At 52.2% G+C, this 27,991-nt stretch overlaps 10 protein-coding genes across 10 annotated transcripts; 6 read left to right on the top strand and 4 right to left on the bottom strand.

Moving 5' to 3' along the window:
• Positions 1 to 1,219, top strand: PSV08DRAFT_247996 (S-adenosyl-L-methionine-dependent methyltransferase; the record flags this gene model as incomplete). The annotated part of the gene is made up of 2 exons (XM_014223147.1): positions 1 to 906; positions 971 to 1,219. The coding sequence occupies 2 exons, from the start codon at positions 1 to 3 to the stop codon at positions 1,217 to 1,219; spliced, it is 1,155 nt and encodes a 384-aa protein (XP_014078622.1).
• PSV08DRAFT_224479 (autophagy-related protein 17) lies at positions 991 to 2,930 on the bottom strand (the record flags this gene model as incomplete). The annotated part of the gene is made up of 1 exon (XM_014223146.2): positions 991 to 2,930. One exon carries the CDS (start codon positions 2,928 to 2,930, stop codon positions 1,428 to 1,430), a length of 1,503 nt encoding a protein of 500 aa, XP_014078621.1. The 3' UTR covers positions 991 to 1,427.
• Positions 2,931 to 3,765: 835 nt separating this feature from the next.
• PSV08DRAFT_391549 (quinon protein alcohol dehydrogenase-like superfamily) lies at positions 3,766 to 6,342 on the top strand. Its single transcript, XM_014223145.2, has 2 exons — positions 3,766 to 4,246; positions 4,293 to 6,342. The coding sequence occupies exons 1-2, from the start codon at positions 3,800 to 3,802 to the stop codon at positions 6,057 to 6,059; spliced, it is 2,214 nt and encodes a 737-aa protein (XP_014078620.2). The 5' UTR covers positions 3,766 to 3,799; the 3' UTR covers positions 6,060 to 6,342.
• Positions 6,343 to 6,645: 303 nt separating this feature from the next.
• Positions 6,646 to 8,325, bottom strand: PSV08DRAFT_391545 (inositol-pentakisphosphate 2-kinase; the record flags this gene model as incomplete). The annotated part of the gene is made up of 1 exon (XM_014223144.2): positions 6,646 to 8,325. The coding sequence occupies one exon, from the start codon at positions 8,323 to 8,325 to the stop codon at positions 7,126 to 7,128; it is 1,200 nt and encodes a 399-aa protein (XP_014078619.1). The 3' UTR covers positions 6,646 to 7,125.
• Positions 8,326 to 8,852: 527 nt separating this feature from the next.
• Positions 8,853 to 9,504, top strand: PSV08DRAFT_402367 (uncharacterized protein). The gene has a single exon (XM_014223143.2). The coding sequence runs from the start codon at positions 8,961 to 8,963 to the stop codon at positions 9,357 to 9,359; it is 399 nt and encodes a 132-aa protein (XP_014078618.1). The 5' UTR covers positions 8,853 to 8,960; the 3' UTR covers positions 9,360 to 9,504.
• A 1,255-nt stretch (positions 9,505 to 10,759) lies between these two features.
• Positions 10,760 to 13,408, top strand: PSV08DRAFT_410167 (uncharacterized protein). The gene is made up of 2 exons (XM_014223142.2): positions 10,760 to 10,908; positions 11,084 to 13,408. Exons 1-2 carry the CDS (start codon positions 10,775 to 10,777, stop codon positions 13,245 to 13,247), a joined length of 2,298 nt encoding a protein of 765 aa, XP_014078617.1. The 5' UTR covers positions 10,760 to 10,774; the 3' UTR covers positions 13,248 to 13,408.
• A 68-nt stretch (positions 13,409 to 13,476) lies between these two features.
• Positions 13,477 to 14,202, bottom strand: PSV08DRAFT_362777 (mitochondrial 54S ribosomal protein mL60). Its single transcript, XM_014223141.2, has 3 exons — positions 14,122 to 14,202; positions 13,765 to 13,994; positions 13,477 to 13,666 (listed from the first exon to the last, which is right to left on the bottom strand). The coding sequence occupies exons 1-3, from the start codon at positions 14,169 to 14,171 to the stop codon at positions 13,614 to 13,616; spliced, it is 333 nt and encodes a 110-aa protein (XP_014078616.1). The 5' UTR covers positions 14,172 to 14,202; the 3' UTR covers positions 13,477 to 13,613.
• Positions 14,203 to 14,464: 262 nt separating this feature from the next.
• PSV08DRAFT_303459 (Sedlin) lies at positions 14,465 to 15,193 on the top strand. The gene has a single exon (XM_014223140.2). It carries the CDS (start codon positions 14,473 to 14,475, stop codon positions 15,034 to 15,036), a length of 564 nt encoding a protein of 187 aa, XP_014078615.1. The 5' UTR covers positions 14,465 to 14,472; the 3' UTR covers positions 15,037 to 15,193.
• A 506-nt stretch (positions 15,194 to 15,699) lies between these two features.
• PSV08DRAFT_247988 (uncharacterized protein) lies at positions 15,700 to 17,472 on the top strand (the record flags this gene model as incomplete). The annotated part of the gene is made up of 4 exons (XM_066092360.1): positions 15,700 to 16,155; positions 16,208 to 16,419; positions 16,491 to 17,080; positions 17,138 to 17,472. 4 exons carry the CDS (start codon positions 15,700 to 15,702, stop codon positions 17,470 to 17,472), a joined length of 1,593 nt encoding a protein of 530 aa, XP_065949008.1.
• A 4,439-nt stretch (positions 17,473 to 21,911) lies between these two features.
• PSV08DRAFT_352175 (uncharacterized protein) lies at positions 21,912 to 25,579 on the bottom strand (the record flags this gene model as incomplete). The annotated part of the gene is made up of 5 exons (XM_014223138.1): positions 21,912 to 22,066; positions 22,125 to 22,799; positions 23,067 to 24,140; positions 24,304 to 24,688; positions 25,505 to 25,579. The coding sequence occupies 5 exons, from the start codon at positions 25,577 to 25,579 to the stop codon at positions 21,912 to 21,914; spliced, it is 2,364 nt and encodes a 787-aa protein (XP_014078613.1).
• Between the last annotated feature and the right edge of the window lie 2,412 nt (positions 25,580 to 27,991).

The following is a 27,991-nucleotide window of genomic DNA, read 5'->3' as shown; positions in this document are numbered from 1 at the left end:
ATGTCGGCTGCCCCCACCAGCGCGAGCGGGCCGCCACAGGCATCCCCACCAGCAACATCATCACAACCACAGCCCGCGCAACAACAACAACAACAACAACAACAACAACAACAACCAGCTACCATCACCACCACAGCACCACAGGCCGATGTTGGCAACCTCCAGCCAGTCCTCCACCTCGATGTAGACACGGCCGCCAATAGCAGCGACGACGACTCTGGATTTGACGGCGAATCCTCCGCCTCCACATCGCTCGCCTCGACTATCCTCAACTACGAATACTCAAACGGCCGTCGCTACCACGGATACCGCTCGGGCGCCTACATCCTGCCCAACGACGAGCAAGAGCAAGACCGGCTCGACCTACAGCACCACGTTTTCCTGCTCATCCTCCAAGGCAAGCTCTACGACGCACCCATTTCACCCTCTCCCCAGCGCGTGCTCGATATTGGCACTGGAACCGGAATCTGGGCCATCGACTTTGCCGACGAGTTCCCTGGCGCCGAAGTAATCGGGACCGACCTCAGTCCCATCCAGCCAACATGGGTCCCTCCAAACGTCAAGTTTTACATTGACGATGTCGAGGCCGAGTGGGTCTATAGCCCCGCAGAGGCCTTTGACTACATCCACTGCCGTAACATGTCTGGCAGCATCTCCGACTGGAGCAAGTTCGTGCGCCAGGCGTTTACCCACACTAAACCGGGTGGCTGGGTCGAGTTCCAGGAGCCGCTAGCGCAGGCCGACTGCGATGATGGTACCATAGATATGGCAAAGGATTTTTTGCAGTGGCAGACATTGTGTCATAACGCCGCTGCCGAATGGGGGAGAGATATTCGTGCGGGCATATGCATCAAGCAGCAAATGCTAGATGCGGGATTTGTCGATGTTCATGAGAAGATTGTCAAGGTAAAATATCTGATTTTTTTTGGTCGCTGCCCACTGTGTATGATGCTAACACACTTCAAACCAGATCCCAATCGGACCCTGGGCCAGGGATGCGCGCATGAAGGAAATTGGCCGCTATCAGCGTGAACACATGTCCATAGGCGTAGAGCCCTATACGTTGGGCCTCTTGGGCAAAGTAGCCGGCTGGTCCGAAGAGGAGTGCCGTGTCATGATTGCCCGTGTCGTATCCGACGTTAGGAATAAGAATGTACACATGTACATTAAATTCTACTTTGTCCACGGCCGCAAGCCCGACCATGCTGGGGCTAATTGAGTCATAGCCATGGAACAGTGGATGAGGTTGCTGCTCTCATTTCTTTTCTTTCCTTATTAAGCGAACGAGACGACGACTGGTACGGTATGGTATTATAAAAGGGGCCTGAGTCCTAACGATGTTTGCATTTTTGTGCGACCATAACTAGCGCATTTTGATATCTGTGCCGCCGTATGCTTGGGGCTGCAATGAATAAAACTTCGCATCTTCACATCCGTCTCTTCACCCTCATCAGCGCCCTCTCAACGACGTTTCTGCCCAACTGCGGGATACTCTGAATTCCACCGCCCTCACCCCACTCATCTGCTCCCTGCACGTTGTCGTCCTGGGTTTCCACAGCAACAGGGACGACTCTGACTTCGTACTGCCTTGGCGGATCCCTCAGCCCCGGCCATATATCGAGGGGCAGAAAATCTCCTTGAGCCAGGGTAAACTGTTCTCTTGCGCGCTCATCCTCCAAACGCAGCTTATCCAGCTCTTTCTGCGCCTCTTCGGCCTTGCGCTTGGCCTTTTCATGCCGTCTCCTTCGCGATGATATCTCTACCAGAAGCTCAGCATATGCCAGGTCAAAGCGTTCGTAGAATTCTCGTTGATTCTCCCATTCGTCGATGCCGTTGAGCAGGTTGGGACGGGTATCTTGGAGCCACGAGACGTGGAAGGCGCGCGAGGTGGCAATGTGTCGTTTGACCTCGTTTGTAATGTGCGATATCATTTGCAGTATACTTGACAGAGCCGACGCCTCGCTGCGGAGGTGGTTGACATGGTTCTCAATCTGGCTAAGCAAGAACGTCATTTCCGAGCCTCTCTCTTGAATCTCAGCCACCACATCGTCGACTTGGCGGGCGTCCTTTTGTAAGACGTTGAGCATGTCACGCCGTTCTTCTTCACTCATGGGCTCGGGAGGCGCTGCTCCGTCGTCAGCAGAGTGCACAGGCGCATCGCCCGTGGCTTGTGTGGCAGCGGCAGATCCACCCTCGGTGTGTCGCAAGGCTGTAATGCACAGATCATAGTGCTGAACCAGGGACTGGAAGGCCTGAGCAGCCTCTTTGGCGTGTCCTTCGAGATTGTGGTATAGGCTCGGTATTGGGCTCGGGGTTGATACGGTAGCAGGCGTCATGGGAACATTGTCGATGGACGAGTAGAGATTATCGAGCGAGGTATCAAAGGCATCGCAGCTCTCGTCGAGCGTAGCATGTGCCTCGTTGTACCGGTCTATGCAGGCGCGCAGGGTGCTCTCGAGGTTGGAGACGGTGGCACTGTCGATGAAGTCGTAGAGGTGCTTCTGAGGGGTCCCATGAGGCTGCAGGACGGCTTCGATGGGAGTCTCGCGCAAGACGGCAAGGGTAGAGTTGAGGCCGGCAAAGGATGTGTCGACGTGATGCAGAATCTGCTTAAACTCAGTCTGCACTTCGGCCTCGACTACGTCAACACCGCGGCGCACAGCTTCCAAGGCATCGACCTGCTGCTCTACTATATTACGGATCGAAGTGTTCTTGGCTGCGAGGACGGCATTCTCCTCGAGCAGCTCGCGTGCGGTGCTGACAATGTCGGTGGCACGCCATAGGACTGTCTGGGTGTTAAGTGCGCGCTTAGCAGCAACAAAATGGGTTACAAGATGCTCGAGGGTGAGGGAGTGGTTGTTGTCGTGGTCCAAGGATGCTCTCGACGCGGCGCTGCTAGTTGGAGACGCGGGCGATTGGGGAGAAGCCATGGCGATGTCATGAAGCGAAGGCGCAGGGCATTTCTGGCAGTCTTCAGGCTACAGCAAATACGAGGTCACGGCGATGCTTTTTGTCGCCAAACATTATGAGCAGGCTGGGAGGCATCCGAGGAGAGAGGGAGGCGAGGATGGATGGATGGATGACGGTGGTACGCTCGGGCTAGTAGGTAGTACAAGGCAGGCTCAACCAGGGTCCAATTGCGGAGAGATGCATACAAGGCCCGCATAGCCCACCCACCTTAAGGCTGACGCGACGGCGACGACAGAACCCACAAGCAGCATGGCAAAGCGTCGTCGCAGAGCAGAGAAGACAGTCTGCGCGACATTCGCACTTGGCGTCTGCATCCGCCTGGCCCCCCGACATGTGCTGGCCCTGCTTTCTGGCCCGGGTGGCCAACTGGAATTGCGTGCTTCGAAGGTGTTATCCACAACTGACATTGCGCCATTGCGCCATGGTCGCTTTGCCGCTGCTCTCTCCGACGACGCCTTCAACCAACCCCCACGCCCGCCTGATACCACACCCCTTCGCAGCCGGCCGGAGCTATCTTTTCGCAAACCGCTCTCTACTTCGACACGGATCCCCTGTTTTCACAGCCGCATCTCCGCCTCGTTTTGTGCGCGCAGAGTCTCTTTCTCTGGCAGCATCCGTCCGGGTCATCCATCATCAAACTTCCACCTTAGCTCGCACGCGATATTACCCCAGAATCTCGACAGCCCGCTGCATCGCCTGCCCGACGTATGAATTGCGCATTCTAGAGGGCCAGTGCCCTTGTCCAAGCACTAGGGGAAGCATCCGTGCAGCCCGCCAGCCGATACTTGCTGTAGCTGTTTAAAGTCTTTGGTCTCTCGAGCACGCAACCATGGCGCCCAATGCCACCCATACCATTGAGACGGTCGCCGAACATACTCCGCTGCAACCCTCGACTACAAGTCCCAAGCAGAGACGCCTCTCATGGCGAAACCCAGCCCACTCTCCTGACGACTTCTCCGCAAAGCCCTCTGCCCTCCCTCACGCCGCTTTAATGCACGGCCACGACCACGAAGGCCTCTCAGAGCGGACCAGGCACTTGCACGCCAACCCCGAAGACTCCGAAGAGGCCCAGGCAAACAAGTCCAAGAAGATTGAAAAGATGATCACGCCATATCTCGCACAGCACATTCCACACCAATACAACCCGCTGGGTGCCACTGGCGGCAGACAAGACGAACGCCCACCCACTGCAAACACAAAGTTTTGCTACCGCCACAGACCAGACTTGCTCTGCCGACGCCAGGCAGACGAGCCCTCCATGGAACAACTGCAGGACGTAAGTGTCCTCTTGCCGTTGCCAAACCGCTTGCTAACTTGGATAGGAACTTGGCAGAGAATCTCAGGGCGACCAGCAGAGCATCGCCAACGTATGGTCGCTCTTTTCTGCTGCCCCTTCTCGACACCGCAACCTCATGCTCCAAGGCATCCTCGCCCAGTGTTGCTTCCCACAACTCTCCTTCATCTCCTCTTCAGTCCGCAACCTTATCAAGATTGACTTTCTCGGCGCCCTCCCCACCGAACTGGGCTTCAAAATTCTGTGCTATCTTGACACAACTTCACTATGCAAAGCAGCTCAAGTCAACCGAAGGTGGAGACAACTGGCAGACGATGACGTTGTCTGGCATAGAATGTGCGAACAGCACATTGACAGAAAGTGCACAAAGTGCGGTTGGGGACTTCCACTGCTAGACCAACGTCGCTTGCGGCAAGAAAAGAGGCGGATACAACTTCGGGCTTCAGGCCGAGGACTGAACGAATGGTCGCCCAATATCACACCTCAGCCTGATTCCCTTGCCCCTCCCACTTCACTTTCTCACCAACTTTCCGACGTTCCTGGCTCCCCTACAGCAGTCAAGCGGTCTGTACCAGACGATTCATCCTCTCCAGAAGCCTCAAGCAAGCGAAAATGTCTCAACGCTGCGCCTGACCAAGACCAGCTTACATCCTCTTTCGATCATCCCAAGAAACGTCCGTGGAAGGACATCTATAAGGACCGCTACAAGGTTGGCAGCAACTGGAAATACGGCCGTTACTCAACACGCATACTAAAAGGACACACCAATGGCGTCATGTGCTTACAATTTGACGACGAGGTTCTCATCACCGGCTCCTATGACGCAACCGTCAAGGTATGGGATCTCAAGACTGGCCAGGTGATACGCACACTCACTGGCCATTCTCAAGGCATCCGGTCTCTACAGTTTGAAGACAGCAAACTCATCACTGGAAGTCTGGACAACACCATCAAGATATGGAATTGGCGGACAGGTGCATTAATCAAAACCCTAAACGCCCACAGCCAGGGCGTCATCGGCCTCCACATGGCCGGCAAGCTTCTGGCATCCGGATCTTCAGACAACACCATCGTGGTACATGACTTCACCCAAATGAAACGCACCACCCTCGTCGGCCACACTGACTGGGTCAACTCGGTCAAAATCGACCTCCCCTCCCGCACCCTGCTCTCCGCCTCGGACGACATGACCGTCAAACTCTGGGACCTCGACACGCACCGCTGCATACGCACCTACGAAGGCCACGTCGGCCAAGTCCAACAAGTCCTACCCTTACCCCTCGCTTTTGAAATCGACGAAAATGACTTCATCGCAAACGCAAACAACGACAGCTCGGACACCGCATCCCTGTCCTCCGACATGCCGCACTCCCTTCCCCTCCCCCTTCCCTCCTCCTCTTCCAACACCTCCTCGTCGTCTCAAACACCCGCCGACGACTCCCTCTTCTTCCCAGACGACCCTACCCGCCCTGCCCCTCCCTCGTACATGCTCACCGGCTCCCTCGACGGCACTATTCGCCTCTGGCACGTCCCTTCTGGCCGCTGCGTCCACCGCTTTTTCGGCCATGTAGAGGGCATCTGGTCGCTTGCTGCGGATTCTCTACGCTTGGTTAGTGGGGCTGAGGATAAGACGATTAAGATTTGGGACCCCAGAACGGGCAAGCATGAGAGAACGCTTACGGGGCATACGGGACCCATTACCTGTGTGGGGTTGAGTGACGAGAGTGTGGTTAGTGGGAGTGAGGATGGGACGGTTAGGGTGCATTGTTTTGTTGGGGATCAGGCGTGTGTTTGAGCATGATTTGATGCATGGGATTGACGTCTTTTATTTTGTTGCGTTTAGCCACGGCGTTGTTTTTTTTTTTTTAGTTTGATGGCGGCTCTTCACGGGTTTTTCTGATATGGGGGTTTTGGTTATCTTTTTAGCGACCATGCATGGATGTATGTATGGATGGATTTGACGAGACTTGTACCTTCTTGTCGCCCTTGTTATTTTTTTGTTTTCTGTCTTCGAGGGGTGGGTTCTAGGGAAAGGAAATTGGCGCGTTAGGATTTTATACCCCCCAATTAGTAGGACATTTTTGGTCATGCTATCTACTCTTCTTTTTCTTCTCTTCGAATCAAGATTTTTCGTTCAACGCAAAAAAGATGAACGGTGCAGTTATGTCTTATGACGGTGATTGTGTGGTAGAATTGTGTACATGAGCGAATTATGTGGAGTCAGTGTCCAAAAGTGAAGGTAACAAAAAAAAGAAGTTTGATTTTCAATACCAATGTATTACTGTGCAACAAATTACGCGTAGTCTAATTCATGGTTGCGCCTCAAAACGTTACTCTCTCTATGTCACTTCCCCCCCCCCCCCCCCCCCTTTCCTTCACTAGTGGTATACAACAACTCTTATCCTTCCTCCCTTTTCTTCTCTTCCTCATTTCATTGCGTTGTTCACCTCTTTTGAACAGCACACTATGATACATATTTGCGCTGGGTTCTTCTGCCTGGACACGAGCTCTTTGTCGTGCTCTTGCTTCGATGAATAAGCTGCTTGTCGAATACTCTTGGTTTGTTCTGTGTGGGTGGTTGTCTGGCTGTTATCGAAAGAACGCGTCGTGGATGACGTCCGATATGGATGAGTGATGTGCAATGTCCTCTTCATTGCGGTGTTCGTTACAGATGCTTGCTTCATGCTGGACCGTCATTTGACAGCTTTCGATCTGGATTTAGTATGTGATATCCAAGACTGCTCTTGTAATCCTGTGTTGCTTTGGAAAACACATGGTGTAGTTAAGGTCGAATTCGGTTCCGGTACGTCAATACGAGTGCTGGCCCACACTGAGCACCAGGCCAATCCGGGCGTCAAGGCTCATCGGCCATTTTGGATCCAACACGGCGGACCTGTGGATGTGAAATACGCTCCTTCGTTCAAGAGCTGTTTTTCCTTGTCCATCCAGTCGACAATCTTCTCGGCTGATTTGAAGTCAAGGTCACCGAGCTTCGATTCGATTCCTGTCATGCCGCTGGTGTTGTAGGAGATTTTGATAAAGAGCGAACAGTCCCTTAGAGTCATTGCTAACCGGAGATTATGGTCAAACAGTTCTGACCCATGCTGCGGTCGACAGAGGACACCCAACGGGTCAAGTGTACTTTGCAATTGAAATAGATGCCGCAGTAGGTCAACACCGTCTCCAACGGTAAGATAGGTCACAATGCCTTCAACCATGGCTGAAACCACAACCTGAGATGGCGATTTGCTGCCAAAGTGGCGCTTAACTGTTGCATGTGCCCAGGGGCGAAGGGCTTTCGAGTCTCCGTGGAGCACCTGGAGTGGGCAAATGTAGCTTTCTCTATTCTTAGGCACAGAGACCTGCATCGCACAAGTTCGGCAACGGATAGCTCCTGAAGGCGCATTCGGTGACTGTGCTAACCACTTGGGTTTGATCTCGAGCGTTATTGACTGTCCAGGGGTAGGAGACATGTTGGGTAGGAGAATGCCCCAGCAGTTTCGTGGCGCGATGCTGGTAAATGTGCCTTTTCCACCTATTTTGTAGAGGTGATTCATTACTTCTGGTAGTAGGAGCACAGCTTCGTGGTCCATTAGATGCTTGGTGAGGTCTCGGTTGAGTTGCACTGTAAGAGGGGTGTCGGCACCGTTTTGTGATACTGTGGCCTGACCAAGGGTCTTGTATCTGCCTGGCAAAAATAACGGCCGGATCACACGCTCGTATCCGTAGATAATTTCCATGGACGACAAATGTTTCTGACCACCTCTGGGCACTCGGAGAACGTGGCGCATGAGATATTCATAGTCCATGGTCGTAGCTCTGAAAGATAATTGGCCTTCGCGCAAAACATCGACAAAGGAAAATGTCGTCGCAGGACTATTCGGAGTCCAACTCTGGATTTTGAAAATGATATTGGCGGCGCCTTTGTTGAGGTATTCAAATGTGACGTGTGATGAAGTAGGAGCACCAACGGTCCTCCGCACACAGCATCGAGTCGAAACATCTCCTAGTTCTTCAGAGAGGTGGCGCATCTCATCTCCCGTAAGCTGTATAGCTGTCATGCTGCGTTGAGGGGTGGATGGGGGAGATATATGCACTCGCCGGCACGAGCATGCTTAGCAGTTGCGCAGTACCCAACCTAACAACTAGCGCAAGAGCATAGAAGCAAAGCCGAACCTCGACAGCAGCGACAGTGATGCGACTCCTGCCGCTGGATTGGTTGGCTCTGGAGGACTGCTCTGCCCTGGATAGGTGATGGTGTTGACTCGTTCCTTCGAATATATCTTTGTTGCGTGGTCCAATCGTCGGGTCGCCTTGCAACTCAAGTGGGTGTGGTCCGAGTGACGCAACAGGGACGACCAGGCGTCGGGCAGCTTTCTCCACTTTGAACGTTACCGTCGACGTGCAGGCTGTGTGGAAAAAGAAACGACTTGTCCATGTTGTCGGCTGCCCGGTCCTGTTCAGGGTCAGAATTGTGGCGCTCAAAAGCCATCTTCTACCCGTGGTTGGGGTGGACCTTCGCGTCCCTCACGTAATCTCGTCCCGCCAATCACAAGCAAAACACAGGCATCCGTCTTCTAGACGCGATGAATCTGGCTTCTCTTGTGACGTCCATCGTCAGCCAAGCCTTGCACACTCGACGCTGCCGGTGAGCACAAAGGCTGCTTCTGCCACATCACGCGGACCGTCAGCAAACATGCCAGCGCCTGAGCCCCTACCGACCTTCTTGTACAAGATTCTTCCAAGCGCCCCGCCTTCACCGCTCCCTACCCGTCTCCCGCTCTCGGACCTCGACCGCACCGATGGCTACATCCATCTCTCCACCTCCGAGCAAGTGCCCGGTACCGCTGATAAATTCTTTGGTGACGTCTCAGAATTATGGCTTCTGAAGATCCGGTATGAAGTGCTGGCCGCAGGAACAGATGGCGATGGTCAAGTCCATTCGGATAAGGCGGCCCAACTGAAGTGGGAGGAGGTCGGGCGAGGTTGTTTTGCGCATCTCTACGGGGCAGATCTCGGATCTGGGAATATAGAGAGTGCATTGAAAATTGAGAAGAAGGGCAGTTGGGCTGATACCTTGAGTCTGGAATGGTGAGAGCGGCAGGGCTACAATATGGTAGAACAATCGCTAAAAATATCATTACCGGCTGATACATGAAACCTTCTTTCGTATTACCCTATGATGGTTCTATACATGGCCCAGTAGTTGCATACAAACTATTGGGGACTGATCTACATGACTTCATTTGTATTTTCTTGCATCCTCTTGTTACCTCGAAGAACTGGTGTCTACTAAGCCTGGACGTACTCGAGCAGACCCTTTCATAGATTTCATTCAGTGGAGCCAGTGCTCTGTGGTCTATTCATGGGTTCTGTGCATCTTGTTGCTAATTTGTCGTCTTGCTATCACAAAGTGATCTTCCCGTAGAGAATCCAGTCTCTTTGTGCCCATGTTCCTGTCCCATGTTACGAAGCCTCGATGCTAATATTAGAATAATTTATACGATTGGGTGACAATGCTCAAGCACATGCCATGGGTACAATAGCGATGCATGGTTTCGTCACACCGGATCTCTTCCGAACATCTACTATGTATGTATGTCTACATGTGCTGCATGGTGCTGCTACATGTGTAAGATGTTAATTTGTTCGTCAATAGTAGTTTACGTCAAATTCTTCGCTATCGAGTCAGGGAACTACGTCATAGGCATACGTCAAATGTCTATTGGAATCTAACCTTGGAAAAAAAGAACATTGTTTGTCGATCGGTCCTATTCGCAATACCATTTGGGACCGAATCTTACTTCGAACAGGCGTCAAAGTCTCATTTAGAAATCGTACACAAATATGGAGTTTATTACGGTTGAGCTGGACAAACCCATGTCCTTACGAGAGGACTGTGCACTAGAAGCTTGCAACGCGCTATGTGCAAAGCACTTAGATCTGCAAAAAAAAACTTTTCCCAACCACGGCGACCAGCACAGAGGCGTCCCCAACCTGACAAAAAGGTTGTTGGAGCTCATACGAGCTCCGGCTTTGACTCAGCCGAGGTTTGAACTCGGGACCTTCAGTGTGCCTAACAGGATGTTAGACTGACGTGATAACCAACTACACCACCGAGCCCTGATTTGTTGAGACAAAATCATATATAAAATTATATATTGTTAAACAATTATAATGTTGCTAAGCGATAAACTGGGACATCGCATGTCTCAGCAAAGTACAGTAGAATGTCTATCTTCCTACGGTGTATATACTCAAAACAATCACTTTATGCCTCAATTGCAAATGCAAATCAGTCTTGACGCCACAATATCGAATGACAGCTACGCTCAGGCCATGTACAGTAGGAAATGCCATTCAATGCCGTCGGGCGGAGTTCCAGGCTTTGACGCCACCAAGCCCGTCTCGGCCCGAAACAGGAGCGATACCCCGTTGCCAGCATCTCCGCGTTTTCCCCAGTCCCCGACAAATTCAAATACCGACACCAAGCTGAACTCGCAATGAGGCATGGAAACAAATGCCCCACAACAGCCTGTCGGCGCGCAGGCGGCCACCAACCCGGATGAGGACGAAGCTTCAAAGATCAAAAGGACGCAGATCGCGTGCTTGAATTGTAGGAAGAGGAAGAGTCGGTGTTTGTTGTAAGTAGTTGACAGCCCTGTCGTATTCGCGCATTGAGGCTGGCTTGAGCATCTGAGCATGCGCAGATACAGAATCCAGCGCAAATGACCTGTACCGCTGAAGCGCACAAGCTGGCCTCGAATTACAACATAAAAAGCTCAGGATACACGTTCCGGGACTGACACGGGACTGCAGAGATTCAAACAACTCTATTCCGTGCCTTCGATGTAAGCGCGACAACCTCGAATGCGTATTGGGCGGTAGCAACCGCGGTGGACGACGGGAGCGAAAAAAGAAACGTGTCGACGAATCGCAAACACAGCAGCAGTCTGAGACGCAGCCAGAAGCGCAACCACAGCAGCCATTGCCGACGCTCCCGGCGAATGCGCCAGAAAGAAGCTTCCATACTCTGGGCAATCTCGGAACTACATGGTCGCAAGATACTGTTGAACCGCAATACGGGGAAGAACTTCAGGCCGCTCAGTCAGACTCGTCAAACACAGATGAACTTCCTTTCTCGAACCTTCAGAATCCATCTGATGCCTTGGGCATACTAGCCAGAGTTGCTGGGGAATCAAGCTCGAACGAAGAGAACAATGGAAACGGTAACAGCATCCTGCATGCCAGAGGATCATCTCTCAGCATGCCGGCGCCACCAATTTCCTTCTCCTATCCGCTGCTAGATCGGGGTATCCTTACCGTCCATTCACTTTCCCAGCTGCTTGTCCGCTTTCAACAGCAGTACCATCCATTTTACCCTCTTGCTCCGGCCCATGCTTTTGAGACATCTCGTCTTTCAGATCTGGTGACTAAAGAGCAGCATCTCCTTACTGCTATCCTCTTGATCGCCTCCAAAGATCTCGTCGACGAGCCGCACATATACGAAGCATGTTCCGAGCATATGAAGAATCTAGTTTCTGCACTCGCTGCAGGAGGCGATGCTGGTATTGAAGCAGTAGAGGCTCTCCTGCTACTAGCCGAATGGGCGCCATATACCCAACGCGGCTCTGGCAAAGTTGGCAAAGGCGAAGAAGACAAGGAAAGCTGGATGCACGTTGGCCTTGCTTTGAGAATTGCATATTTTCTCGCGCTGGATCGGTACTCGTTCCGTTTCGTGGACCAACACAAGGATGAAGACCACCATCGCAAGCGCCTCATATGGACAGCAGCATATGTTTCCGATCGCCATATCAGTATTAGGATCGGGAAAGCGTTCTGGTCTCGTGGCCCTGGGCCTTTGACGACTTTGCGAAGAGAGGACTACCCCTCATTGATTCCTAAGAATCCCAATGAAGAAGACCACGCCTCTATCTTTCAAGCGAATCTGGAGCTCACACAGCTCTTCAGCAATGTGCATGACACGCTGTACTCGAATCCTAGTTCAAGTTTCCGCTCACAGATGAGCGGCAGCTACATCAAGTTTATTGACGATTTCCGGTCAGCCATGTACGGTTGGAAGAGCGTGTGGGGCACCTTGACATGCTCACCACCTCTCAAAGCATGTCTATTGATGTCGTACGATTATCTGCGTTTATACACCAACGCATTTGCTTTTCAAGCTACTGTCCTTCGAGCCCTACCCTCAACATCGGCATCCACCGACTCTCCAGCTGGTGCTCCAGCCAATACCGACATAGGCCGCATGCAAGCGCCCCAGCGCGTTTTTGTTAACAATGTAGGAGCTGTAGGCGATGCACGATTTATTTATGAAGGTCTTGATTCTGCAAAGGCCATTCTCACTACAGTCAACAACTTTGTAGATCCTGAACGCTCATTGCGGTTCATGCCACTTCGATACTATCTCTACCTGGTTTATGCAGGCGTCTTTCTCTATCGCGCTCGCTGTACTGGTGTCATCAGCGCAGACGAGGATCGTGCCATCCGCGCCATGATCAACGAAACAGTGTCCCGTCTCCAACGCAGTGCCGTTGGGTCCGGAAGCGGTGTCCAGCACCCAGGTTCTCGTTATTCTCAGCTTCTCAAACTGCTCTGGGCCAAGGTACCGAAGAAGGATAAAGCAAATCGTTCAGCATTCCACCATCCTGGCACACACATTGCCAGCACACCAGTAGATCAAAATGGCTTCCCACAACATCCGGTCCTGGGTAATCAAACCAGTCCACAAGCCAGTAGTAATGGCACAGGTGGAAGTCCAGCAATTACAGAGCAGATGGGTGATTTTGGATGGACAGACCTGAGTGCTGTCAATGAATTCGCTGTACATGGTGGCGGAAACAATACGGCGGCTGACGATGCTGCGCTTTGGAATGGGTTCCTTCCTCTTGATATGGGGTGGAATGCTCAAGGATTCGGAATCGATGGAATAGTCGACTCTAATGAGCTAGGTATGTTGTTCTAATGATAGGGGAAGAACAAGAGACTAGGGTTACTGCTGGGTGGCGCTTTGGAACTTCTTATGCTGTTTGGTATGTTTGCTTGGAATTCTCACATGCGCAAGGTGGAATAGAGGGGTAATGTCTGATACGAGCCGAGTATAAAAATACCACAATCATGAAATATGAACACCAGCAATTGATGTACTGGAAACACTTCACCACGGGAGATCCATATGTCAGAGCTGGGTCCTGAGGAACTAAGTTTGTGTGTTTTTGAGGTGGCAAGACCATATACACTATAATCCCACCCTTCCACAGCGCCCTGAATGCAATCCGTATGGTAACAGTGAAATGTACAATCTTTTGCCATCTTTTGCCATGATAGCCATCTAGAAACCCGGGGGATTGAGTCGTTGACTGACCCTCGTCCACTTGGGAACCTCTGCAAACCGTCAGAATATATCCATAGGCGGCTTCCCATGCCCTTGAGTAATCCTTCAAATGCATTTGCAGCAAAATCCCATAATGTATGCCACTTACTATGTATTCCCTTGCGATACCTCTTTACTTTCCGGTCAAAAACAGTGTACTTGTCTTTCGGGAGCATCTCCTCCTCAGTAGGCATCTCTGTCTTCCAGCGCTCCACCTTCTTCATGCTTTGGCCCATTCGTCGTAGTGCGGTATCGAGAGTTGAGACGACGGAGTCGACATGTCGGAGACGCTCACGATGGCGGTACTTTTGGTGCCTGGAGAGTCGCCATGGCACTTTCCTGTGTTCCACGTTAGTGTCTCGTCTCTAGCCACATTCTGTGAGAGATGGCAATAGTGAAGGCGGAAAAGATCGATGGTGGTGAGAGCGAGCGATTGCGCAGGCGAATTGATCGTGGAGAGACGCACCATAGTAGACCGCCCGACAGCGGATTTGTGAGGCGGAAGGGACCAAACATGTTGATGTGTTGGGGTCGAGAGGCCGGGCTTGCGCAATTGAAGTCGCGATATTCTGCGCAGACACTCCCGCGGACTTCTTGGCGAACATCCCAGTTAGCGTGGGGAAGCTCAACACCGCTTCGTTCTCCTTGTAACTTTAACTCTGTCACCAACTTCACGAATTTACGAATCACAAACAACCAAAATAGGATTTTAATACACGACTGGAAAGGTGCTGCTGGACCATAAAGCAAAACAATCCTATCAGACAGCAAACCTCTACACCGAGCGCATTCGTGCGCGCATCCATAACACTCCACCATGTCGTACACATTCTCAATACTCTCACCTCTTGACGTTCCCCTTTTTACCCACGACTTTGGCACATCCCGTAGCGGTGGAACTGGTGTTGCAAATTATACACCAGGCGAACGCGCCCTTGTTCCATTCATTCTACATTCTGCGCTCGACATAGTCGAAGAAGTACAATGGGGTCCCTCCACGTCTAGCGGCTCCGCGCCAATGTATCTTAAGCACATCGACAAGTACCAGAACTGCTATGTATCATGCTGGATAACAGGCGGGAACACACGCTTTCTGTTGCTGACGAGGCCACGCGATGAAAGCCTCGGGCTTACAAGCGGAGGCGCTGGAGGTGTCAGAGGAAGCTTGGCTGGTGGACGAGCAGCACTTGGCGGAGGTGCTGGACTGTACAACCCTAGTAGTCCCGCGACCGAGGAGGCAGTCAAGAACTTCATGGTCGATGTGTATGAGGCGTGGGTCAAGACTATCATGAACCCTTTTTTCGCGGTTGGAAATGGAGAGGTGATCAAGAGTCCAGTATTCAGACAAAGGGTCGCTACTGCAGCAAAGAAATATCTATAAAGAGCGACGAGTAAGAAAGAGAAGAGAGGAAATTAAATATAGCTCTTACTATGCTGTAACCGCTTGCAACACGTATAGAGCGTATAATAATTTAAGTAAGAGACCTTAGCTCGAGATGGTGTAGAAGGAAAACCTCGAGAATAAATTCGTAAAAAGCCGGAATCTACAGCCCAATCGCTTCAGAAGCAGGGTGAATAAGATGCATGAAGGCAGCCACTACGAATGTTCGTAGATGTTGATGGAAAGCTAATTTGTCTAATACCACTGCTGAATCTGTCCATTTATGCTGGGAGAACAGACGTCGTCAAAGTGACTGTTCTCACATCTAGAGACTGGCATCTTGAATCCTTCACTTCAATAGAACGAACCTAGCGGTATGATGTACCTAAGTGATCACTATTGCGACTACCGCACCTGAATACTTCCGCATAGGTGTTTTCACTTCACCGTGCAACATGTCTATTAGAGGCCCTTCTCTTACTTTCACTTCACCAACACTAGAGCCGCTAGCAGGCTTCGCATAGTGAGCAAAATTAGATTCACAACTCACCTTCACCTTGCTTTTACTTACTTTTCTCTACCTTCTCCTGCCTACCACGATCAACTCTCTTACTTTACTCACTACTAATAATACTTACCTTAACGTCTACTCCTCATACCAATATGGTGCTAAATCTTACCTCTTCAGATCCTAGAAACGCCGAGTCGGTTGCTCTTCGTAACAAGCAGAAAGCGGAGCTAGAAAAGTTCCAGAAAGGAGTCGAAGCTGCAAAAGCTGAATTCTTCAAGGACATTGAGAAGAAGCGAGAAGAACTCCTTATCAAGCATAAACATGAGAAGCGCGATTTGGTGAACAAGGAGCAGGCAAACAGGTCAGGAACTGCGCTGCCAAAGGAGAGTGGCGATAGACCTAGGCAAACACCGGCAAACACCTCCAAGGCCTCACCATACGCAAGTACGCCTCAGGAACGCACAGTTAAGCAGACTATCTCTACACTCATAGATCTTTGCTCTGATGATGATGAGCTGGTCTTTCTGGAACAGAGGAAAGCACCGACATCATCATCTGCTTCAGCACATGCTCCAATACTGTCTAGAGACAGACCTAAGACATCCAAGGTATATAGATGGCTCTGCTAGAACTTGAATTCTTGTGCACTAATGCTTCTAGTATTCAACAGAAGCCCCAAAACCTAGACGCAGAGAAGATGTGCGGCCACAGTCACCACCTAACGCGGAAGAGCAACAGAGAACTCGCACCACTACTCTGAACGATACGAATCTTCCGAAAGATCAAACAGAACGCAAAAAGGCTCCACTACCACAAGGAGATTTTGAGATGCCAGATAGAGATGGGCCTCTACCGGAGGCTGCTCAAGGCAAGTCACGACTTATCTCAGGCTTCAACTTAAAGCTAATATTTTCACAAATTCAGTGCATACTAAGCAGCACAGTACACCTGAATCGCAGCAGCACATCAACAACGTGCTTTCGCTACCACAAAATAGCCCCTCTCTACCGCTAGGCTTCACCTCTAGAGCGCGAAAGTTGACTACCCAAGGCAACGCCTTCAAGAGACCCTTGACTCCAACTATGCGTAACCCTCTCGCCCAACATAACAGCAAATTTCCAGGGAGCTCCCAGGTGCCAATATCTCGCACACACCACCCAGATACTATACCAAGTCCGTCTAGTACCTCGGTCGCTTCTCAGAAAAGTGATTTACCTCTCCATTTTGCCAAGAAGGGCAAGGCAAAAGTAGTCGACATCAGTAGTGGCGAGGACGATGACAAAGACGGTGACAAAAATAGTGATGACGGTTTACTCTTTGACGATGAGGAGGCATTAGAAGAAGAAGAAGAGAAAAAGAGAACAAGGGGTAAGAGAGCGAAACTCATGCCATTTGTATCTTCTATAGCTATAAGCGGGCCATCTCATACACAGAAGAGTCGATTTGGATTCCAGATCAATCCGCAATCGAAATTAAGAGCAAATCACCAAGCAGCATCATCATCAGAAACGTTGAACAGCAATGCTTATTCAGGTACACTAAATGCCCCTGTTACAATATCTTAGGATTTTACTAACTATATCGTTGCAGTTTCCACTCCGGCGGCCGCACCAGCCTACCCAACCCGAAAGGCTAAGCTTAACGCTATTAAGAAGATAGCACAAATTAGTCAACAAAGCACTGAGTTCTTTACTGAAGAGGATGTTGATATGTTAGCAGACAACTCAGACGATTCGGACGATGAGAGCGTTAGGGCTCCTGGGCGGTGCCGTATTGTCAAAGCCACAGTAGAGGATAACAGGAGCCCATTGCCTTTACCGTCAGACTCCAGCAAACATAAATTCGTGAATGGTGTCATATTTCCAACAGATGAGCAGCGCAGTGACACAAAGCCTCGTATCAAGAGGAAAGAATCCTGGCCTTGATAGCCATACAGAGAGAACAGACATTGATGGAGAGGGAACCTGTTTCTGCCGGTCACGGCACTCCATTTCAACCACTTGCATACCCTCAATATCAAACGGTAGACAGACCATCACTATTTCCCGACACACGTCAGATTGTGACGAGAAAATCTTACACGAGTAGCTAATATGTACACATATCACAAAGGAAACCGAACACGACCAAGGCGAAAAAAAGTCTAGACAAAAGGCATTGCCGATCGCAATACGAAGCTTCACATGCGTTCCTATCCCTCATTCGTTGCCCTGTTCTATCCCATTCACACTCCTTCTTACATGTCAGCTCAGCTAAACTGTCTCCACACACACATGTATGTATGTACGTAAATCCTCCGCTATGCAAGCTGCAAAGAAAGTCAGGCCGAGCACATATGTACCGTTCTGCGGTACAAACAAGTCTCGTATTTTGTATGTTAGGCCCCCGTGTCATTTTGCATAGTCCCGAAGAACTACCAAGCGTAGGGTGTGATTACCCTACTATTCTTTGGTACCCTATTTTCTCACATACATACACCCCTACACGCTCATACGAGCCAGCAAATAGAAAAAGAGAGAAAGAAAAAGAGAAAAAGAAAAACTCCGCATTCTTTCTTGCACAATCTACTTCGCCTATAGTGCAATCTTGGGGGCTGTGACCCAAGCGTCCATCTCACCGGGCCCGCTCTAGTGCGAAGGAAAACATGGTAAGCTAGTGTGGGAGAACTTCGGGCAATGCAGCCGTTGGGGGGGGGGGGGGAACGCGTGCCCCCCCACCAGCCTTCTTTTTTTCTTCTATCTGTCTCTCTCCTATTTCACGTAACACCTGCTACTTTGAGTTTTGCATGTATTGTTTTGTCTATTGCCAAAACTCAACAAAAAAAGACAATGGCGTTCGTATTCTGGCACCAAAGACGCGCCCCGACACGGGTCCTACTTTTACTAGCGACGCGGCGCAAGCATGCATGCGGAGGAATTGCCGCTTAGCGGGCAGCGGTAGATTGGTGCTAGAGCACGTTGCGGCACTGCACGCACTAGGCGATTTGCTGTTACGGGGGGTGTGGACAGGACAAGGGTGTTGGGGCTGGGTGTGGGTGGGTGTGGGAAAACCGTTTTTTTCCTGCCCTTTGCGTAGCGAGCGGGCGCGCTAGGCAGCGGTTCGGCGATGGGGTCGCAAAGCAGCAACGCGTCATTGCCAAGGGTATGCAAATCTGTGTGTGTGCGTGAGAGTAGGAACCCGCATTGCTGTACCATACCACGGAGCATTGTTCGGAACGAATAAGAAGATGGGGATTGAGTGGCCGAACGCTGGTTCTTCGGCGCAACTGTCTTCCTCGCCGATATGGCCCTTTTCTCTCTGGCCTCTCTTGCTTGGACCCAGGTTCGCGGCACACGGGTCCTCAAAGTGCCGGTTCGGGATTGTGTTGCGTGCACCATCGGCATCGTATCATGTCTGAATCGCTAGTACGAGGCGGAGATCCTCTCTCTCTCAGCGTACTTTCGATTGATGGTCTTGTTTACGATGATACTAGCATCACGCGAGGTCGGTCGCGTCATGCTTCGCGTTTCATACCTAGCTAGGCACCAAGAACCGCACGATTAGGATAAGGAGAGAAGAGCAAAATATTCGGCGAGCAGAGCAAGAGCCAAGGAAATCAGATAAAGCAGTTTAAGGCCAGATATGCGGAGGACGAGCACATTCGTCAGCAAGGTCAAGCCCAGACCGAGAGAAAGCTTACGCAGATCTACCAATGGTTATTTGGCCGTATTGCGCAGTCTCGAGTCACTCACCCGTAGATTAAACCCAAGCCGAGCAAAAGAAAAAAGAAGAAAGATTAACCGCATCTACAGCAATTAGCCTTTCTCGCCTGTCGACAGACAAAAAAGCCCGCTTTGACTTCAAACCCCAGTTAAACGGGGCGCAAAAGTGTCTTCCGGCAGTTGTATGAATGGTGAAAGGAAAAATACGCCAAACCAACCATATCATCCCCTCTTCCCAAGAACTGCCATGAATCGCGTCCCGAACCAAGAAAAACAAATAAGCCCCAAAAAACTGGAAGCGAAGAAGGAAAAACCCAAGAAACTCCATCAGAAAAAGGAAGGAAGAAAACTGACTCTCACCCATCCGAAATCCCATGTCCTTAACTCAACTTTCTCCTTTTTTTTGTCCCCTCCCCCCCCTCCCGTCTTCGAATCAATCCCGTGACGCCCACTTCCTCTCTCCACCGAAATGCCAAGGTTACCCCTTCTAACACAGTTTCGCTCAACTCGTCCGCGTATATTCACACTTGCATCTTACTCCCCCTCCCCCCCCCCACACCCCCCCAAAAAAAGAACAAAGTAAAGAAAAAAAGGGCGAACTGATTCATGATGACGAAAACCCCCCCACCCCAAAACCCATTTCCCTCCGTTCCGACAAGGAAAAAAAAACGGCTATTTCGCATTCGCAATGCCCTGCATCCATGTTCGATAGGGCGACTTAGCGCTTATATGCCGTAACTTAGTTTGGGGCAGAGCGGGGTGAGAAAAGAAAGATTAGGAACAGGAAAAGGTTGATCACAGGGAAGGGGGGGAGGGTTCGCTTTGGTTTCTTTACCTTTACTCTTTTGCTTTGGTATCCAGAGCAGCGAGTGCATGGGGTGAGGTTTAAAAAAATACTTCACTTGCTATGTCTGTAAAATGCCAAAGACTTCCCTCCCCCTCATGTTTACATAGATTCTATTTCCAACGTCAAGTTGACTTGCAAAGTAAAAAAAAAAAAAAAAAATAGAGCGGCGTTGCGGTTTTGGCTACGCAACTGCATGGGCGCTGTAAAGTAAAATAGATTCATATGGGGGAGAGGGAGGGGGGGGGGGGAGGAAAAAAAGACCAAGTTCTACTCGACAAAGCAGGTATCCCGCAAACCCCATACACACACCCTCAGTACAAGGGTTTCCATTCCCTTTTGCCTTCCCGACGCCCTTTTTTTTTCCCTCACTCTCTCTGTGCCTCTGTGCTATGCAAACTTCCAATGCGGCCCCCAAAAAAAACCAATTGACGGGGAAAAGGGGATCAACCTTGTCCTCCTCTCTTTTTCAATTTTATTTTGGGTTCGGCGGCCGCTTCTTGTTTTATTTGGGGTGAACACAGCGGCAATGTTGTGCACGATGAACAGGGCCGGATGGATGGATCGAGGTGAGCGAGCGAGTGAGCGAAGCAAAAGCAGTCAGGGATTAGATCAAAGTAAGTAATATATGCAAGACCTCTTGAGGGGATTAGTATACAACTGGCACAAGTGGAAAAGAAAATTATGGGACTTATGTAAGATGTGACATGGGGGAGAGTGGTGGTCTCTCAGGGATGCGTCGTTGATGAAAAAAAAAAGGCAAAGTGGATGTGCGTTTTGTATTGATGTGTACCGTCTCTCTCTCTCATGCTTAATGATAGATAACTAAACGGTTTGGTTGTGTTACAAAATCACTCTATTTTGGTGACAAACTTCCTTCTCTTTCGTATCTCTCTCTCTAACCCAGACCCCCCTTCCCTTGCCCTATGCTCCTTTCATTTTAGTTTGGGGCGGATTAAAAAAAAGTCAGGCCACCCGGTGAGATGGATTGGCAAGATGCATGATGATTAAAGTCTGGGGGATGCATGCTTATCTCAAAGGTTAATGGTGGGGGGGGCCACCACCTGGTTAAAACTTACTTTGTCCGAGTTGATGGGTCGATTTTCGAGTGATAGGGATCTGGGCGGAAGAGAACAAGGCAACGAAAAAAGAGAAGAAGCGGAACAGAAGGATTGTTCATTTATGTTTATTTTTATTTCAGCAAAATACGTCTATTATATTTACTTTGATACCAGTACCATTTATCAATTCATAAGATCTACACCATGTTCCAATAAAAAACAATCGCAGTACAAACATACAAAGCTAAAAAAAGGCACACACAGTCGTAACCTGTAAGAACTCCTATCTCAGACGCTTTGAGTCATGCTTTTCCAATGCTTTCCGTTAATCCCGTTTTTTTTATACCATGAGCGCCGACGAGATTAGTATGCACAAAGAACATGCATTGTTGCCCGGCAAACAGTATGTAAATAAGAACAGAGATAAAGAGACAGACTGGGATGTCGCAAGAGGTCATAACTTGCAGACGGGTATCAAAAGCACTGCTCGACTATGACAAGCAACTGTGCAAACAAGATGCTCGAAAAGGAAACAGACGTTGGCAGACAGATGACAGCGGTCTGAAACCTAAAGCAGCTGATGTGAAACTGGGTAGGGGGATAACGGCCGGGCTAATCATGAAGGATTCAATACAGGGTCGAAAAGTGTGGTTGACCCCGGTCGTTCGTAGGGACTCCCTGCAAGTGCCAAAAAGTGGGTCAGAAGGGCGGCTGCTTGCAACCAGGGTATCAATTTCGGTGATGCGGCCGGATACTTCTTAAGGAGAGCCCTCGCGCCTCGATTTCTTGACCCTCTCGATTCTTTCGTTCCAACGTCTTTTTCCGACGCGGGTCTCAAAGTGCGGAGCTACTTGGGCCACATCCTGGCCTTGACCCATCATGCTGCTTCTCATCTTGTTGCGGTAAGCATCAACTATCACACGTTAGTACATCTGTCTCTTGAATACATGGGTCGCGACTTGGTTGCTTACGAGACTTTTGTAGGAACAATGTCCTTCCAGCGAAGACACGACTTTGGCTCCAGCTCATGCGGTATCCAAGGTCATTGAGAGTAATTTCCTTGGATCGCTTCGAACGAGTAAGCCGCGGCTTCGGGACACGCGCCTCGCCATCGAGCGTTGGCACTGGCACAATGGTAGAACCGGCCAAAGGGAAGCTGGGGTCGTCCTCGACATCAGGCTCATCAGCAAACACCTTGCTGCCACGGGGGCTCGCAGGTGGTGATGTCATTTGCATGGCAAAGTAGCTGCGCGGGAAGACGGAGTTGGACTTGCGGTAAGAGTCTGGCATCTCTTCCATCTTGACCGTGTCAAGAGTAACTCGCACGCGAACTCTAGTTCCGCGCTGCGCGTCATCAACGAGAATAAACTTGCGGCGCTTAGAGTCAGGTAGGTCGCCAAAAATGGCTAGTTTGCGTTCTTCTTCATCTTGCTCCTGCTGTTTTGAGACCGCTACACCTGCCGCATGAGGTGGAGGCGGGGGGTGACTTAATCCGTCATGAATTGGCGGCATCCCACCCGTTCCCGCAGCGGAATCGCTGGCAGGGAAGTTGGGGTAGAAATTCTGCGTTGTGCGCACATCCGGGGGCGATTGTTGACCATTTGGCGCTTGGTGGTGATGAGTGTGTGATTCACCGTATTCATTGGCTGTACACAAAGAAAGTTAGCTTGCACGTCCGAACAAAAAGGTCATACTTTTTTTTGCCAAAATCATCCCGCGCAGAACAAAACAACAACCATATGTGACTATGTGCGTGGTGGGTATATGCATACATGCATGTGGGGTAGGTAGTATCGAAAGGGGTATTACATCAAAGAGTGTAATAATGTACATGCAGTGAAAGAACGACAAGAGGTATCATTTAACAACCAACAACAATTACGCTTTATCACATCACATCTGGTGAAACATACCGCTAACATCATCCGGTCCTCCGTGAGGCCCTCCTGGCCCATCATGGTGATGATGCATCTGGGGACCACCCATGCCCATATTTGGTCGGGGTGGTGCAGTTAGTCCGGCAGAGTTGGGAACCCCAGGCGCACCTGGTCCACCTGGTCCAGCCATGTGGTTACCATGTGTAGCCGATTGGGCTTTCCTCGTGGTCATCTTGGCCATTCTGCGCACGCGACGACTCCTCAGTCGCGGGTCCTGGTTGCTGTTCCGCCAGCTGTCGACGGCGCGTTGAATGAGACCACGCTTTCCGCGCAGGCAGGGGTTGAGTTGTGCAAGAGCCCAGCCAACAGTGTTGCACTCCGTCTCGTAATGGAGACGATTGCCCTTGTACTGGTCCTTGGCGCAGCAAGCGCGTGGGTATACACAGTTCTCAGTCTTGAAGTCTTGGGGAAGCTCGTCAACATTGACAGACTCGACGTCACAGCGGATCGTGTACTCCATCTTGACCCTGTCGCGCGAGTACTCAAAGGCAATCCATTGAACGCCGTTTTGGTCTTGTCGAACAACCAAGGGAGTGGTTGCAGGAATGGGACCAGGCGCAGCGTTGGGGTTGACGTTGGGTCCTCCTGGGGGACCTGGATGCATGTTTGGTGTACCAACAGGAGGTCCTTGAGGTGTGGTTTGAGGTGGGCCTCCCAGTCCTGATGGCGGCCTTTGGAGCGGCGTCTGTGACATTCGTGGCTTTGGGCTTCCAGTCATTCCCGGGGTCTGTGGGTGATGCGGGTGTTGATGCTGCATCTGCTGGTTTTGCTGATGAGACATGAGCAGAGACTGCGAGGCCATTGGTTGCTGAGGCGCGCTTGAAGGGTGCTGTTGGTAAGGTGACGGTTGGGGTACTGGCGCAGATGCATATGGAGTGTAGTACATGGACTGAGGCATCTGGCTAGGCGGTTGCCCGTAAATGGGCCTGCCATGCTGGTCATGCTGAGGAGATTGAACAGAAGCTGGCGAGTTTGACTGTGGGGTGTGATATGAGATCGGTGGGTATCCGCCCCGATTCATCGTTGCGGCCGCCATGAGCTCTGGGGTTTCTGGAGCAAAAGTCAGGTCAACGCGTTCATTTTGATGGAATATACAACGGGGGGCATCCAGGTCTAATCGTCATAAAGGCGGCACTTGCGCGCGCACGCGTGGCGCGCATTGAGAAGGAAGGTCTGAGCTGAAAGGATCAGAAAAGAAGCAAAACCAACATACCTGACGAAGAATAGTTGCTGGGCGCACTGTTGGTGCTGTAGGGGCTGGGGTGGTGCTGCGAGTAATAGGGAACCTCCTGCTGCTGTTGCTGTTGCTGCTGCTGCTGTTGCTGCTGCTGGGGAGGCTGGGGCTGCGGTGGAGGAGGTGGTGGCGGCCCTTGCTGGCTTTGGATCTGCTGAATGTAGGGCGACTGGTGCTGAGGAGGTCCTTGTGGGGTTGGGTGCTGGGGCGATGGGTAGTGTGCCTGTGCCGGGCTCTGTGACGGGACCGACTGGTGGGGAGAGTCGGGGTGGTGTTGCTGGTGCTGGTGGACAACGCCAGGCCTGGGATGGTGCACCGGCAGATGATTTGGCGGTGGCAAGCCCTGGGCAGAGTGTGGGTGATGCTGAAGAAACAGACCAGGTCAGTAAGGCTGCAGGTGCAGAATGAGAAGGAAAAAAAGATTGGGCGACAGAAAAAGCAAGTGGTAAGAGGGAGCAAAAGAAAGGGCGAGGTGGTGATGATGATCAGTGCAGGGAGTGGCAGCAGGTGTAGAAGCTTGGTGGTAGTGGTGGTGGGGGCAGGTGGGGAGGCTGTGGTTGGGTGGTAGACTAGGGTGTAAGGGCAGTGATGTGCTGCAACAGGACCTAGGCGAGGGGCAGGGTCTGGAAAAAGACAGGAGGGTAGGGTATAGTTTATAGGATGGGAAGGGCAGGCTAATGAAGGCAGGGCGGTCTTTTGGCAAGCTTGACAAGACAGCGCAGAGGAGCGGTGGGCGGCGGTGGGCAGCGTAGGGCTACACTATGGAGGCCGGGGTGCCGCTGCTGGCCGTTGCGTGACAAGAGGCGGCGGACTGGCTTCAGAAGAAGCCAGGACAGCGACAGCGATGGTGACAGGGGAGGGGGGGTTGGGTAGTAGCAGGGCAGCTTGGCGGGAAGGGCGTACCATGTAGGCGAGCAGAGGCGCCGGTGCTGGGGGTGGTGGGTGTTTGTGTGGACGCGGCGTGCAGTGGCTGCTGCAGGATGCAAAGGGCGAGGATGAAGCTGCCAACGGCGGCGAGGGTTTTAGGGACGCGGCTTCAGACGCGCTGGTCGAAACACCAACGGTCGAGGGTGCAGAGGGCGCGACGGGGTTGCAGTGGGAAGCGAGCGCGAGGGCGTGGATGGGATGCGGGAGCGAGGGTGGTGCGGTAGGGGTGGACAAGGAGCAAGAGTCGACTCACCATCTTCTGCGACGCTACAGGCGCCTGGTCTTCCTTATAGTTGCGGGCCCTATCTGGGATTTTTGGCTGCGACATTGTTATGATTGCGCGGTGGGAGTCGACGTCGAAGGATCCGGGCAGCGAGGGTCCGGGCGCTGGTGCGATGGACGAGGATTGCGAAGAGATGCAGTAGCGTGGCCTGCGCAATTTCAGGCGCAGAGCAGGCGGCGCTAGCGACGGCTAGGGAATGGGAGCGAGGCCCAGGGCGGGCAGCGTGTGAGAGAGTGCGAAGGCGGTGGGGCGGCCGCGGTGGAGACGGTCGTTAAATCAACTTGGAACAGCTAACACGGCTCCCGACGCCGGCCCTGTCCCTGCCCTGCTGCACGCTCGGACACAGGCCTGTTTCGAGCGGCCTGCCCGGCTCTGCCACCAGAGATCGCCGAATTGCTGCGCCGCCGGGGCCTGCTGCTGCGTATCCTCCTGCTCCCCGTCCCATGCCTCTCGCTGTCTGCCTGCGCCGCCCGTCGCGCTTTCCGGGCGCCCGCACGTGACCCTCCTCTGCCACTGCCACTGCCGCTGCTTGGCGCCTCCGCCAGCTCGTGCTGTGCTCTTACGACGCGTCTGCGTCTGCTCTGCGTCTGCGTCTCAAGTGGTGGCGGCCGCGCTGCACGAGTGGGGAAGACGCCGGCGGCCATGGGGCGGTCAAGGCAGGCGCAGCTTCTATTTTCAAACTCTGCCTAGTGCCTCTGCCTGCTGCCCACGCCGGCGTCTGCCAAACCACCACACACACACGCCCTCACCCACGCCCGCCGCCTCTTCCTGTCCTGTCTTGTCGTGTCAAATCATAGCCATCATCCTCGCTCCATCCCCTTCTGTCCGCACCCGTCGTTTGCCCGCCTCTGGTCTTGCCAAGCACGCGCACCTGTCCCGCACACCGAGAGACCAAGACTGCTTTCTACTAACATTACTACCGTGTACACACACACGTCTACCCGGCCTGCCTGCCTGCCTGCTGCCTGCCGTCATGGGTCGCGGCTGCCCCCTCCCCCCCTGTCGCTCGGCTAAATCCTTCAAGATGGGCAGTCGCGACCCCACGGTACTTCCCTTACTCTCATGGCCGCTGTAGTAAGCATCCCAGCACCACCTAGCACTTAGCACCCAGCACCCAGCACCATAGCATGCTGGCCCCGGCCCTGCTATAGCAATGCACCATGCGGCCTTCATTTCGCCCCTGCAGCCTGTACTCACAATCCTCGCCCTCAGATCACAGCTCGCACCCGTCGCGGCCCTATCGGACGCGTCACTCACCCATTCTCCCACAGTTTTGCCGCGTGCTGTGTGTGGTGTGTGTGGTGTGTAGTGTGCGTGAGTGTGTGAGTGTGTGTGCGCCCTGCCCTCGAGTCCAATTCACCGCCGCTAGTCGACCGTTTGAGCAGTTGCACCACTCCGCCGCCCCGCCCTCTGCTCCGCCATTGGCCGCCGCTGCCGGTGAGGGCAGAAAAACACTCGCTCCCAACGTCGCGTACGGCGACTGGCCGATGCACGCCCGCATCCACCAACCGCCATGTACCGCACTCGAGATCGGCCACGCGATGCTCGTCACGGCAATGCCTCTCGGGAGCAGCGTCATGGGCGGCCTGGTCCAATCGCCGCTGATCGGCCCTGGGACGTTGCATCTCGCTCCCTCTGCGGAACCATGACACCGAACACAAACATCTGACCTCAGGGGCGTGGCCGCATCGTCTTCGGCCCATCTTCATGCCTGCCCCCATCAGCCCTGTCCGCTATCCGCAGATGCCCGGTCATGCGGCTATGGGCACCAAGTACGCAGAATTGCCTGTTACGGGCCAGAGTCGATGCGTCTATAATAAGTTAAATGACAATTTATGCTCAGCGCCCGCACTACGCCTCAAGAAACGTTACTGCAACAATGGGGGCGAATAGCCGCCGAAGCCCGTAAGAGCAATTCCCTTCTGCTGCACCGCTCGAGCCGACCCCAAAAGCCCGTCTCGGTGCATTAACTGCTTCGTCTCCCTATTTTCCCTGATTGCACATCTAAAGCCTGATTTTGATTTTGTTTCTGGCCTAGAGACGTGCGGGTGCTGACGGCGCCATGCACGCATCGAGTTACCTACATACAGACACAGCAATGCGCTGCATCCAGGGCCGGCCCTCCTTCGACGTCGCCGTCGTGTCTTTGTGCTTGACAGGCTTCGAGAACGGCTTCCATGGTAAACACTGCGCGCGCCGTCCCATGTCGTGAGCAACCCCTCCCTGTCGCGATCGCGGACATGGGACCTGGGTTCGTAAATGTTCCGAGCGAGGCGTTCGCAGTGCGGAGAAACCCTGGGAGCATGCTTGCTGGCCTTGCTCACGACCAGGGAGATAGGTCAGGTACCGAGCGACCATCAACTCTATTCCAACGCCGCTCCAAACTGGTTTGTCGGGCACTACACAATACCACTGCACCGCCGGTGCACACGGCTGGCGCATGCGGCTGCGTATGCA

Source organism: Bipolaris maydis (assembly GCF_028858645.1).
Source record: "Bipolaris maydis strain C4 unplaced genomic scaffold PSV08scaffold_8, whole genome shotgun sequence".
Lineage (NCBI taxonomy): Eukaryota > Fungi > Ascomycota > Dothideomycetes > Pleosporales > Pleosporaceae > Bipolaris > Bipolaris maydis.
The sequence above is the reverse complement of the archived record's forward strand: the minus strand, read 5'-3'. Positions and strand labels throughout refer to the sequence as shown.

Excerpts from the sequence above, each read along its gene's own strand:
- PSV08DRAFT_391549 (XM_014223145.2), top strand. The coding sequence starts at position 3,800 with ATGGCGCCCAATGCCACCCATACCATTGAGACGGTCGCCGAACATACT. Across the intron at positions 4,247-4,292 it reads CCATGGAACAACTGCAGGAC|GAACTTGGCAGAGAATCTCA; the intron begins GTAAGTGTCCTC and ends TAACTTGGATAG.
- PSV08DRAFT_402367 (XM_014223143.2), top strand. The coding sequence starts at position 8,961 with ATGCCAGCGCCTGAGCCCCTACCGACCTTCTTGTACAAGATTCTTCCA.
- PSV08DRAFT_410167 (XM_014223142.2), top strand. The coding sequence starts at position 10,775 with ATGGAAACAAATGCCCCACAACAGCCTGTCGGCGCGCAGGCGGCCACC. Across the intron at positions 10,909-11,083 it reads AGGAAGAGTCGGTGTTTGTT|AGATTCAAACAACTCTATTC; the intron begins GTAAGTAGTTGA and ends ACGGGACTGCAG.
- PSV08DRAFT_362777 (XM_014223141.2), bottom strand. The coding sequence starts at position 14,171 with ATGTTTGGTCCCTTCCGCCTCACAAATCCGCTGTCGGGCGGTCTACTA. Across the intron at positions 13,995-14,121 it reads CTGTCGGGCGGTCTACTATG|GAAAGTGCCATGGCGACTCT; the intron begins GTGCGTCTCTCC and ends CGTGGAACACAG. Across the intron at positions 13,667-13,764 it reads GTATCGCAAGGGAATACATA|AGGTTCCCAAGTGGACGAGG; the intron begins GTAAGTGGCATA and ends GACGGTTTGCAG.
- PSV08DRAFT_303459 (XM_014223140.2), top strand. The coding sequence starts at position 14,473 with ATGTCGTACACATTCTCAATACTCTCACCTCTTGACGTTCCCCTTTTT.